The 14004-nt window shown below is 35.8% G+C and overlaps 1 protein-coding gene across 2 annotated transcripts; it reads right to left on the reverse strand.

The window, feature by feature from the left end:
• Positions 1-1834: 1834 nt before the first annotated feature.
• On the reverse strand, positions 1835-11639 carry nutf2 (nuclear transport factor 2). 2 transcript variants are annotated; one of them, XM_023273568.3, is made up of 5 exons: positions 11547-11639; positions 8743-8864; positions 5867-5938; positions 5407-5505; positions 1835-2773 (listed from the first exon to the last, which is right to left on the reverse strand). In XM_023273568.3, exons 2-5 carry the CDS (start codon positions 8839-8841, stop codon positions 2660-2662), a joined length of 384 nt encoding a protein of 127 aa, XP_023129336.1. In that variant the 5' UTR covers positions 8842-8864; positions 11547-11639; the 3' UTR covers positions 1835-2659. The 2 variants fall into 2 exon arrangements, with proteins under 2 accessions (XP_023129336.1, XP_023129337.1); XM_023273569.3 differs by lacking the exon at positions 11547-11639 and adding an exon at positions 11183-11342.
• Between the last annotated feature and the right edge of the window lie 2365 nt (positions 11640-14004).

Here is a 14004-nt window from a genome sequence, read left to right on the forward strand (position 1 = left end):
TTTACTCTACTTCAGTTAATTTTCTGTTAATCTTTCTAGTTTTTAGCATTAGTGTACAGTTTACATCTTGTACTGGTGGTATCTTATTTTTTCTAGACACTTGACACACTGTGACACTTCACAGACACTTTAAGAAACTTACATTTTGTACTTTGCATTTGTACTTTGTATTCTTGTCATTTCTATTTTACTACTTACCTGTGTGTAACTGTGTATATTCCACTAACCTTTGGTTATTCTTTGTTGTACTCTGGCAAAATAATTTCCTCTGGAGTGAATAAAGCAGATTATCTTTAAAAAATCTGTGCAGCATCAGCTTGTGTAAACATACAAGAATCTGTGCAAAATCTGTATTTTTCTACTTACAAATATGAGCAAAAAAGGATAAAAATCTGGCCAATATTAATACTCTATCAGTATTTTTACTCATGAACGAATCTGTACAATGCTGTGTATGTGCAATACTGTTATTCTCACATCCAGAGGAATTTGGACAATCTGAATATCCCTGAATCCTTTGAATTTCCCTCAGGATTAATAAAGAATATCTATCTATCTATCTATAGATATGGAATAACTAGGACTTGTGTACATATTTTTTAATTTCATTTTTAGATATTCCCTAAATGTTTGCCCTTTGCTGCTGTAACAATGTCAATTTTCTCACTGTTGTATTAATAAAAGATATCCTACTGTATGGTATGAATATTTTGCACATTTTAAAACTGCAATATAGATTTTTCTACATATACAAGAATCTATGCAATAATAATATTTTTCGAATCCTGGAAGAATTGTGCAATGTCGATAAAATCTGTGCAATATCAACATTTCTTCTAAGTATTTGTAGTTATGGAAGTATCTGTGCATTGATATGTGCAATATTGCAATTTCCACATCCAGAGAATTTTTCTTTCTGTGCAATATCTGAATCTCCACATTTCCACATCAGCACTTATTACAACATGCTACAAGTTTCCCCACTGTGGGATTAATAAAGGCTTATTGTCTCTTATCTGAAACTCCAACACGAGAAAATAAATATAAACGACGACTTATTATTTAAGGCAGTTGCGCAACTCCAACAGAAATCCAAGCTTCTTTTTTAAATTTCTCAGTAATTTTATTGGTTGTCTCCAATAACGTCTAAGCGTTCTGGCATCTACAAATATGCAACTTTAAAGTCTTTTTTCCCATTTTAATTATAAAAAAAAAAAAAAAAAATCCTGTCTCTTATCAGACCAAATTCTTTAAAGACAAGTGCTCAATACTGAATCAATTTAATCATTCTACAATGGTTAGCATGACGTTATAGGAGTCTTTCTGCCTCTACAATAAAATAATAATTTTTAAAAAATGTAAGAAACTAAAAGCTGGAAAAGTTTAGAACTCACACTAGAAAAGGCATCCAAAATTGTTTTTTGCTTTGGATAGCATTAACATCCGGCTTTGTATTGCTAATAAGCAATCAAACTAATATTTTTTTCATTTTTGCAACCAAATCTTCATTGTTAATGTAGATTAAAAATAACTAAACTCTGTGTATCTAAGAAGCTTGAAATCAGAGCAAATGATCAGACTTCTCTTATAGATTTGCCACTGAAAATGAAAATTGTGGAAGTTCTTTTTAATCAAGCAGCAAAGAAAGTCGTAGCATGATGTGCTTCAGCTAATTTGCTTTACCTATTTCATGTAGTTTGCTAATTTTCTGCAGCCCTGCAGAAGTCAAACATACTTGGACAGCGCTCAGATGAAATCTCACTGTGAGTTAATAAATAAGAGAAACTGGGAAGCCATTAGCCAGAAAGTGATACGGAGAGACGAGAAGACACCATTAAGAAAAAAGTCCAGGTTTTATTGTGTATCGTGGCTGTAGTCCATGTTAACTGCCAGACATGTGTGTGAAAGAAGAGACAGAGAGGGAGGGAAAAAATGTGGGATCAGAGCAGAAAAATTCTTTGGTTTGCAAGAGCAAAACCTGGCATGAAAGAATATGAATCATGACGAGAGTTAACAATTGTGTGGAAGGAAGGTAGAACTCAGTTTTAACACACTAAGGCAGGCTAAAGTAAACACACGAGTGGTATCTAAAAACAAATTACAAAACACAAGAGAGCCAGAGCTGAAGAGGCTGACTGTGAACCTGAACATGGATCTACGAACCAGTCAACAGCAGCGCTAACAGGACCGAGTTGACAGCAGTGGAGTCGACAGAAGAGCAGAACGGGTCAGATCGGAGTCGAGACGAGTGGAGAGCGGAGCGGAGTTAATGGCGTCGGTCAGCTATTTGTCCTTCTGGTGGCTTGAGTGTAGATATTGAAATGAGGGGCTCCCAGCGTCATGCAGATCAGCAGAGTAGGCAGACAGGGGCGTCTGATTGGTCGGCCGGCTCTCAGCAAAGAAACACGTCGCAGTTCTACTGGCTGGGCTGGTCTGAAACCCACCTGGATGAGGTTCAGTGATTGACATCTAGAATCCGGTGTTTGTCAAACAGGCAGGAGGGAGGGACGAGTGCTCTCTCTCTCTCTCTCTCTCTCTCTCTCTCTCTCGCTCTCTCGCTCTCTCTCCTCTCCATCCTCCCTCCCTCCCCTCCCTCCAGACTTCATCGCACAGTGCCCTTCACTATGGCCGCCCCCGCCCGCCACAGCACAGAGGCGGCTTAACCAAAGTTGTGAATGGCCAGCCTGAACATGTCATTGGTGCACACCCACGCATCGTTAATGTTCTTCAGGATGAAACTCTGGTGGAAACCCATGATGGGGTCTTCATCTGCCTGCAGACACACAAACAGAGGAGGATCAGCGCAAACGTTAGCAGTGGAGTGATTTAATTCATCTGTTTTTACACATCAACTTAACCCTAAAAACCTACCAACAGGTTATAAACTCCCATCTTTAAAAATAACAATAACAGTCAAAATTACAGCATTTGTCATTGGAAGAAACAGCAAAAACTTTAAACTTTCCACAGTACTTGAACTAATCAAGTGGAAAATCAAATTTTAAAATCATATTATTTCATCAAAACCACTTAATTCTACATGTTTCATTTCAAAACTAGCCCAAAAATAAACTGTTTTCTTAGATCAGATTCTGTAAAAAGCAAAAAATTTTGCAATCCTCAACACAACCACGAAGCTGTGATTAATTAAGCTGCGACCAACAGACACATGACAACAATTCAAGAACTTTTTCAGCTGAACTGCAGGCAATGTTTACACAAAGCAGATAAGGAGGCTAGTATGGAGGGAAATAAAATAAACATTTAAATTATTGGTAACACCTGTGGGCAGCTGGAAAAATGTTGTACATGTTGATTCCAGTGTTTTCAATTTTTGAAAAGTAATTCAACTTTCTTTTTTTCTAACTTCCTGATTTATGGCATTACAAGTTTGTCATACTGCACAGAAGAGATTTCACAGTTTTCTCTCCTTATTTATGGTTGTTCTGTTTCCATAGAGGTGCAAGAATTTTAAATTGCAGTGAAAAACGAGTCCACAGTGAGTAAAAATGTGACAGGAGCAAATAAAAAGACGGGCAGAAATTTTAAAGTTAAGTTTTAAGTTAAAGTTTATCAGCTGTGTCGATTACTAGTCATACAGTTCCTTTAGGTTTAAAAAGTAATGCAGTTATTATCACCCACTTAATGCTGGTGGCCGATCTTTAACAAGATTTTACCAAACAAACTAGCCCTTTAATCAAAGCTAAACAGTTCATCTTGACAGTGAACCATGTGGGTTATCCTTATGTCTAGATTCTGACATAAACAGTAAATGTATTTCTCTAGTCAAGACATTTGCATACATGATTTTTTTTAATGAAACCAGCTTTGTTTACATCCATGTTTACTTCTACTGCAGGTCCATTGTTGCATTTCTTTGCCACCACAAAAATATGTGAAGCCACTGGAAAGAATGTGTAAGAAGTAGTAAGAGGAAAAAAAACATAAAAACACTACCTCCACCACTGACAAAAACAAAACAATCCACCTAAATGTTTACTTTTCTGAGGAAAACAAACACCTGCTGCAAAATTAGAGTTTTTTTCCCCAACAATGATTAACTGGAACACATTAAGCAGTAAATTCAGACCAGAAATGAAATAAAAGAGGCTCTTGCACCACTGGAGAAATACAAGTAAACCCTGAGCACATGTTGAGATATTGAGAGAATTTAAGATTGTCTGTTGGCCAGAGTTTGGCTGCACAAAATTTCTACTTGACTTAGTTGAAGAGAGTGACAAAGAAAATAAGTACCTGGTAGAGGAACTACCAACATGCACTTGCAATTAATGTCCTTATATGACATGTTCTTACATGTGTATTGTTTAAGGGCTTTAAATGATTAAATTAATGGAACAGCAATGCAAAATTCTGGCATTAATATGCAAAGAGTTCCGAAAAATATTGAAAGGTGCTTTTCTGAGTGTCTCAGCTGATTGAGAGACTGTGCAAAAGTTTTGATTCTTCAACAGAGCCACCAGGGAGGAATCTGCTTGTTCATGAATTCATTCTGCAGCAGGACTAAAAGCCCAAACATCCACACAAAGACAGAAGAACTACCCTCAGTTTAAAAAAGAACAAGTCAGTCCTGATCTCAACATCATGAACATCCTCTACAGGAACTCCGTGGCACAAACACCGACAGAAACAGTTCTGGAATCAGCTCTTTAGCTTTTCTGTTTCCATTGCGGTGGAGAAATCGATAGTTTCAACCAGGGCATTAATTCCAAGTGCACCAAAACAACAAACAGTAAATAGTAGATAGAACTCCAGTTGTATCAGCACAAAGGAAATAGAAGAATGGAAATGTGCTGTTAGCCTACATGTTAAATTTTATGTTAGAGAGGAGAAGACGGCTACTTGGCGAAGACGTCAAGAAGGCCGAAAAATGTTGCCTGTTGCAGTGTTTGAAAGCCACTCAGAAGTAGTTCTGACCCCTGAAAGTGGAGTTAATATCACAGAGGGTCTACAGAGGAAGCAAGAACCAGCGCCTACAGTGGAAAACCGCTCATGGAGTCAGTCTGGGATTAAAAGAAGAGACAGAAGACGCTGTGACAGTTTGAATCCAGAGAAAAACCGTGAAAAGTTCTCCAGGATACTGAATGATCAGTACCTCGTGGTCACTGTAAGTTCACCGTTTGAGGTTTTTCTGTGGAAAAAGTAGCATTCCTCTTGAACACATCCTCACTTCACTTTGCATCTACAACTTTTCCACACCGATGTATGTCCACAGTACTATTTCCTCATTATAGTCACGTTTCCAGACAATATACATGCAGTTTGGTTAGAAAATCGACAGAAATTCAACAGCAGTTTGCTTCTAAAAGACAGTCTCAATATCTTTATTTACTTCTGCAAGTAGACAGTTGACCCTGACATGCTTTAAGACGTGACAGAGCAACTTACTTTTAGCTGTCCTACAACCATACTCAAGATGCAGCTGTCTGGGGTCGGCTGGTGGTCCTGCGCTGTTATACTATGCGCTATTTTTGTGAAGGGGAGACTCTGGCACACACACAAACAGAGGAAAGAGATACAAGATGAGGATTAATACAGGTATATCAGACAGTGGAAACATTTACTTAAGATTCAGTTACAGTATCTTGAAATATTCTCATGAAAATTAAAAGAAAAAGAGGTAGAAGTCTCACTACAAGCTGATTTCCTAAAGTTTAAATTTCACCCTCAAACTGTGCTCTACCAATGTTGTTGTCATTCATAGATATTAACAAGCAGGTCATGGTTCACAGGACATAAATTTGTGCAATTTTCTACTCCGAGTGACCTGGTTTTGTTGTGCATGAACCCACTGACAGCTGTTGAATGTGACCTCAGTGTGCAGCAATAAGTTACCAGATAAACTCACAGTGAGCTTCTCGACGATTGCCCTTTTTCCCTGGAACTGCTGTCCTTCCCACGTAAGGCATGATGCATCGATCTGTGTGGAGACATTAAGAGTACAAGAGTGAGTTGCAGAGGATGGGACAGAAGAGTTGTTAAAGCAAATTCATGACAAGGTTTTGTACCATTTAACCAGGGACTTCATTCGATTTTTTAAAAAATCCAATCAGCAGCCTATTTTTCAAAACAGTGAATGTAAAGATAGCAAGAAGTAGACGCCTTTTAACACTCTTAAATCATCAACAATCAGTCAAAATACACCTTAAAGAATCCAAAACAACAACTCTGATATTCTCTCCAATTTAGTTTTCTTTTTAAATCATCAATTTTGTGTCAAGAACAGAAAAAGCAAACACAAGTCATTTTTATGTGCTTATAAATTTGTTGGCAGTTCTTAGACAGCTCAGTTGTGATTTGAAAAAATCCAGACAGTGAGGAAATTTTCCACCAAAACAACCACTGCATGCGTAACTTAAGTGGTGAAACCAACAGGACAACAAGTGCTTCTTATAGGTGGCAGTGTCGCATCCCTTTGTGTTAAACTGCCTTTGGACAATCGGCTTTTTCCTACAAAGCAATAACGGAATGGAATAAGCTCCCCACAACTAAAGACAACAAGTGGTTTTAAACACTTTTCTTTTGAGACAAAAAAAAAAAAAAAATGGATCTGGAGAAACCAAACCCGTCAGCATTGACAGCCCTTGAAATGACTTTTTTAACCGTGTGATTGTGAGACTGTGAGATCCTTTTTTTAAAAATTTGATGTACCCTATTGCTTTTTCTGCCTTTTCTTCTTCCTCTCCTGCCTGCTCCAGAGACTGCAGATGGAAACTACAAATTACAAACTATGTTTATTTTATGTTTAATGTTCTTCTGTACATGGTCCCTGTCGAAAAAACTAATCAAAAATAAAAAAAATTCAACTCATAGCTATTTAATTCTTTTGTATAACTGTTCATGCTGTCTATAAATTTGTCAACAGTGATACATTACAGTTTGCCAGAGCACAAGATTGCTTGTTTTGTTTGAACAAAAGTCAAAATACAAAGACTCATTTTAGTCAACTAAATTTATCAAATATGAGAGGGAAAAGCAGTGATTCTTCATGTTTGAGAAGCTGCAATCAGAGAAAATTTGGTGATTTTTTTATTGAGAAATGACTGAAAGATGTGACTTTGCTTCTATCAATAGATCAACAGAGAAACAGTTTCACTCCAACTGTCTTCAGGAGTGCTGTGTGATGATTTGTCTTTCTCACTAAAAGCACTACTGAAAATGCTACTGAGTTTTGTTTTTAAAAATCACGAGTCAGAGGTAATTAGTGTGAGTCATTGGATGTAGGTTGTGGCTGTAAGCCTGCGATTGGCTGCTCTTCTTAGGTTTCTCTTCTCTTTCCGCTGTGTCTGATACTTCAAATTCCATTTCACTCTGCTAAACAACAATCTCACAGCTAGCACATTGAATATTTCAAGCAGTGCTCTCTGCTTTTTACGGTCAATTATTGATTTCACCTTTTTCATCTCCTGCACGCAAAGATTCCACAAAAACTATTTCCCCTGTCGCTATTCTGAGGGAAAACCGGGAAATGCTTTGCTCAACTCCGCCCATGACGACTGTGATTGGTTAAAAGAAATACAAATAATCCAGAGCGGGCTTTTTTCTCTACAGCAGAAAGATAGTGATGTGCAGCCAGAACAGGCTGGCAAAACAAGAGATTAATCAATAACCTTTGTTAACATTTGCACCAACAGTGCACGAGGAGGTCTGACATTATGTCGTTGATGAGAGCTGCATTGTAAAATGACGTTGCAGAAAATAAAGCCTCATACTATCAGTTACAAATCTCTAATTGATAATTAACATGGAGAGATCTATAGCAGAGGTGTCAAACTCATTTTAGTTCCACATTCAGCCCAGTTTGATCTCAAGTGACCAGTAAAATCACAACATAATAACCGATAAATAGCAACAACTCCAACTTTTTCCCCTTTGTTTTAGTGCACAAAAGTATAATTCTGACAATGTTCACATTTAATGAGCTATCTTTTGACAAAACATTATGAACACCCCGAAATTTCTTAAGCAAAATAAGCAAAATTTAAACAATATTATGCCTCAGTTTATCATTTACACATTAAAACCCACAGATCACAGTGTCTACAAAGGAGCAAAACACTTAGTCACCTGGAACTGAATGATATAGTATTTTACTTTATGATCAGAACGACAAAAGTCAGACAAAAAAAGACAAAAAAACCCCAATAAAAACAAGATAAAATATTACAAAAATGAGACACAAAATGAGTAAAGTGAGAAACAAAATAACAAAAAACGAGACAAACGACACGAAACAAATCAAAAAAGATAAAAAATCTGACAAAAAAGTTACAGGTTGTAGTCTACACAGACACAAAACATTTAGCTGCAGGTCTCTGGAACTGAACAATATAGTATTTTGCAACTTGTCAAGATCTAGAAATTATTTTAAATTCAAATTCATTTCCACATCTGTGTAGTAATCCTGACACACCATGCAAACTAAAGTAAAGTGCCTTGTAAAAGTAGGAAATTTCTACAAAAAAAAAATACACAAAAGTTGTGGCAGTGCATCAACAACAGGGTTCAAGCAAACCAAACTCTGTCATACTGAAGCTTCCGACTCACAATGTTCAATGTCTTTAAATACTGTCACAGTGAATATTGATTTTCACCTCCGTAATTTTTACAATATGCAAAGTCATCCCTTATGTTTGACACCCCTGATCTGTAGTAAGCTCCCTAGTCAGGTGCATGAAACAAAATGAAACAAGCTTCACTGCTAAGCAAATTTTAAAAACTCACATATATGGATCCGAGTTGTGATCTGTCAGAGTCAAACATCTGGTAGTAGTGCTGCACGAAGCTGGATCCTATCTGCTCCCACAGAGGCTGGTCCACCATCCTGATTCACCCTGCAACACACACTGGGGAGGTGGAGGATCCGCCCCAAAAAACACCAGAACAAAAGGTGAAAAACGGAGAAAAAACAGACGCTTCCTTTCGCATTTCAACGCCACTTCAGTGCAACACTGATATGAGATTTTAGAGAGAAGCGTTCTTGTGGTTTGTGGTTGTTGCAGTTTGTTTTTTTTACATTCACTATCAGTGGTGCTGTTAGGCCTTGACGTCTAAAGATAAAACCCTGGATGTAAATTATTATGTCAACAAGTGTGGAAAAAATAGTGCTGGATTATTTAGAATGTCATTCCAATCATGTTAAACCCTTCAAAAACAATTTGTTGTTCAAAAATGTTTAGATATTATTGAACTGTTTGTTAAAGTCAGATCTGTTTCCTAAAGTCTAAATATTTCAGCAATCATATCAAGTGTTTTATTAGATGTTTTTTTAATGATACATGCGTAGCAGTGGTGCATATATATGACAAAATATGGCAACAGGTAGAAAACGTAGGTTTTTTTTCATGTAAGTTGCTGTAGTTATATAACCATCATTAGACTAAACTTGGACTAAAGTTTAAGTGTTTATTGTCAGCAGATTTGCCATGATTATTATGAGTTATTTGTTTAGTGTATTGTAACTTTTCGGGATAACTTATTTTCTCTAACTCTTCTCCTGGACTATTTAAAGGGCTGCTCACACAAGTTACTGTAAAATAAATAAAAGGATTTTCAGGGCACAACTTTATATGTGACTATAGCTCTGTAAATCATAAATTCAACAAATAAACTGATAAAATACCTAATAATGGAAAGAAAGTGGTACTATTTAACTTTGCCTAGATCACAGTGTGTCACATATCATATCATTTATACTGTAAGATAACTAAAAAACAGTGCAATTAGCAGGTTAAAATCTAAAATTTGTACAAATCAAGAACAAAACTGCTTCAATAATCCGAATCAAGTGACTAAATACAACTTATTTGTTAACAAGCACCATATTCGGGTTAAATGCAGCATCTAAATCCAGTGTATCGTCTCATGCTGTACCTAAATTAAAGTGCCAAATAAACAGTATCCCTGTCACATAAGGTTAGTCCACTCCCTAAAGCTGATATTTCACTACTTTCCTCATGCTGACATTTTATAACCTGCTAATTCCACTATTTGCAAGTTTTATTTCAAAGTAAAATTAATATAAAATTTGTCTTCAATCTAAAATATGTCCAGATCCAGAACAAAACAACACACAACAGCTTCAGTAATCAAATCAAGGGAGTAAATACAATATATGAAGCAAAACTAAGATGAAGCAGCATCTAAATCCAGTGTACAGACTCGTGTTTGACCAAAATTAAAGCATGAGAGGTTAAAATAAACAGCATCCATGTCACATAAGGTTAGTCCACTTAATAAAGATGAAATTTCACTACTTTCCTGATGATGACACTTTAAAATACACTCAAAATATGTGAATTTTAAAGACATTTTGCTATTTTATTGTAGGCTGCTGTAGTTAGATAGCTCATCGTTGGGCTACACTTGGACTCAATATTCTGTGTTTTTTGTCAGTCTTCGCCCCTGAAGGTTATTGGGCATTTATTTTGGGATAATGAGCATATATAAAACAATATTATATTAATATTAACTGTGAAATAACTTGAAAATAGTGCAATTAACAAGTTGAAACCCAAAATATGTCCATATCCAGGACAAAAACAAACAAATCAGTTTGAATAATCAACACTAAGTGAATTTTACAATATATTCAATAAAAACAATCGCAAAACTAAGATGAAGCAATGTCTAAATCCAGTGTACACACTCCTATTGTCCTACATGCTCTCAAAATAAAAGCATGAGAAGCTAAAATAAACAGTATCTATGTCAGATAAGGTTAGTCCACTCACTAAAGTTGATATTTCACTACTTTCCTCATGCTGACATGTTAAAACACACTCAGAAACATGTTTTGAAGTGTAAGCACCAGCCCTCCGGGTCAGTCTCACAGTAAAAACCCTCGTCCTGACTCGGCTCGGGTGGTGTTTTGCTGTGCATGCCGTTCCCGAGCCTCCCCGCTCGGGTGACACTGACAGCACAAGTCATGTGCTCCCACATAACGATACACTGGGACGAGCCGAGCACCGCCACCCTTAGCCGAGACACCGAAACCACACCGGGTCGAGCACCGACGGGACGCCGACGGCTCCGTGCCCGCCAAGAAGTGCCGGGAGAGGCGGCTTAACGGGCTGGTAGCATTATTAACGGAAAATGTAGCTAGCTAGCCAACCAGCTAGCTGCTAGCCGTCTTGTTTGCTAACAGTTCATTTACTTAGCTCACCTCCCGGAATGCTAACGTTAGACTCCCGGTAAATTATCCCTCCGCCCGCTAGCTAACCGGCTGCTGGCCTCCTGGCGGGCTGCTGTTGGCCTCTCCACCGGTTGCTAAAAATACCTCCGTCTCCTCCAAGTGTTGATGCCTCCTGTGGGCCCGCGCACTCCGCTCTGGAGCTCCGGAGCAGCTACCCTACATAGGCGTGCCCTACGCTAGCGCCCCCGAACCGGGCAGCAGCAGCCGATTTAACTACTTATCCGGCGCTGAGCCCGTCCGAAGGCGACACTAAACTATCTCGTTTGGTTTTCGGACATGTTTCCATTCACTGTTCGGTGCAAGGGCCCCCGGAAAACTAGTAATAAAAACTTACCTCTTACTAACGCCGAGGCCGGCTGCACGATCGCACAGTGCGGTGTCTGCTCCGCGACGAGGGCACGCTCCCGAAGCCGTAACTGCCCCGCTGCATCATGGGAACTGGAGTGTTTATATAGAGGCGCCTGTCTGGCATGTTAATATTAAACCAATAAATATACACATAAAATAGATTCTAAAATTTATTTATGGGGCTTAAAAAATAAAAAAAATTTAAAAAAGAATGCATATATTTTTGAAGTTAATCTTTTTTAGTGAGGTTTTGATTAATTTGATGGATTTTATTTATTTATTACTCATCTTAAAACTACTTTTATTGTATTTAATTTCTCTATTTATTCACTTATTTACATATTTTAGTCTATTCAATGTACCTTTCTATTTTAACAATAGATATTTTAATTCAATTTATTACAACAGCAGCAATAATAATAATAATGATAACAATAATAAGAGTCATTATTTTTATTATTACAATAATAATAACAACAAAAATAGTAATTATTATTGTTGTTGTTAATTTCATTTTATCATATCAATAATAATAATAATAATAATAATAATAATAATAATAATAATGATATTAATATTAATAATAATATTGATATTAATATTAATAATATTCATATAATAATATCAAAATTTATTCACATGAATATTATTATTGCTGTTGTTGTTATGATATTATTGTTATTATTATTATATTAAAAATACTACTAATAATAACAAACATAGGTAATTTCATTTTTCAAATGTTCTTATGAAAAAACTAATACACATATGAAATATGTCCTAAATACATAAATGCGGCTAAAAATCATAAATGTGATCGCTAAATGAATAGGTTTTTGTTACATTTTTCAGAGGATTACATTTATACAGTCACTCCTGCAACATGTCATTTATAGCTAGATTACTTCATTACCAAGCAGTGCTATTACTGAATAAATACATAACTTTATCAATAAATATACATTAAATGTAAGATATTAACAGCTTTCAATAGCAGGAAATCAGTCAGATTTGCCTTTATTTTCACCATTTCATTTTTTTTGCCTTCTTCTATTTTTTGTTTGTTTGTTTTTACAGTTTTTGAACAATATTCCATTATTTTATATATAACTTTGCTGCCAGATATTTATTTATTTGCCAATATTTAATTTTTTAAACAGTTTTTAAACATTACAGTATTCCATCATTGTTGAATATTTATTTTCAGGCTGCCATATTAAAAAAAAAAATTGTGTGTTTGTTTTACATTGCAGTTTGCGTGCATGTACAGGCATTGAGTGTTTTTGTTTTTTGGAGTTCAGCTGCACATATTTAGGAAACTTTGCTTCAGCAGAAAAACGCTGGAGGACATCCTCCAACATTAACGTGAACAGTTGTTTTCAGGTGACTGAGGCTGTCCAGAGGAGCTCATGATGGGAGGCCACTTTATCATGACCGGCACAGTCATTTATCTCTTTCTGCAGACTTTAAACTACAAGGGGCCGGAGGCTGACTGGTCTCATCACTGTCCTGCTGCAGATACGCTCACTAACAGTGAAGCAGGAAGAAAACAAACACGCCTCGAAATAGCAATAATCCTGTGAATTACATGAGCTGGCCAATAAAAACATCTGGATCCACACTCTGTCTTTGTAGAAGTCAGTCAAAAGGTCAAGAGAAAATGCTGCATTAAAAGTGAAGCAAGAAAGGGACACAAATATGAATAAAAACAATAACTGAATTACTACCTGATTTATATTTATATATAATTTGAGTTTATTCATAAACATTTGGCAGATAGAATTTAAGTCATTCAAGAAGGAACTGAAATCTCCACACATTTTCTGGGTTAATTAAAAGCAGCATCATATTCTAAAAACAATTAAATATTATCATTAAAATAATTATATTTATTTAGTATAAAACTGTTACATTTTCTTACTGTCAGTATGGATAAAATTGGTGACACAACAGAAAAATTGCTATAATTTTTATAATGTTATAATAACATTTTTTAAGGTTATAATAATTTTACATAGATTTTATTGTAAAATGAGAGATATATTGAATAATTGCAGAAGTTTTCACAAACAAAATGTTGAATGATGATGTTTTCAGCAGTGTATAATATCTATAAATATTGGTAATCTGTTGAAAATACAGTTTTATCCTATCTATCTACTATTTTTATTACATATTACACATCATTTTAGTGTTTTTACCTGCAAATATCCTTCATTAAGCATAAAAATACAAAAAAAAAGCAATTTCATGTAAAATTAAGGCTAGAAAATATATTTTAATTACAGAAGGTTACCGCATTTTTATGAGATGGTTCATTTCTGTTATTTAACAGTATTATTTTTGGCTCTCCAGCTACTGGAATGTTGGCATTTTTTAACTTTTTTATTATTTAATTAACAAATTAGAGTCATAAATGTCTGAATGTGTGAAAAAATTTTGTA

Source organism: Amphiprion ocellaris, chromosome 3 (assembly GCF_022539595.1).
Source record: "Amphiprion ocellaris isolate individual 3 ecotype Okinawa chromosome 3, ASM2253959v1, whole genome shotgun sequence".
Classification (NCBI taxonomy): Eukaryota; Metazoa; Chordata; class Actinopteri; family Pomacentridae; genus Amphiprion; species Amphiprion ocellaris.

Bases quoted from the DNA above. Each gene is read 5' to 3' on its own strand.
- nutf2 (XM_023273568.3), bottom strand. From the start codon at position 8,841: ATGGTGGACCAGCCTCTGTGGGAGCAGATAGGATCCAGCTTCGTGCAG. The intron at 5,506-5,866 runs GTGAGTTTATCT...TGTGTGTGCCAG, and splicing joins CAATCGTCGAGAAGCTCACT to AGTCTCCCCTTCACAAAAAT. The intron at 2,774-5,406 runs GTAAGTTGCTCT...GTGTGTCTGCAG, and splicing joins TGGTTGTAGGACAGCTAAAA to GCAGATGAAGACCCCATCAT.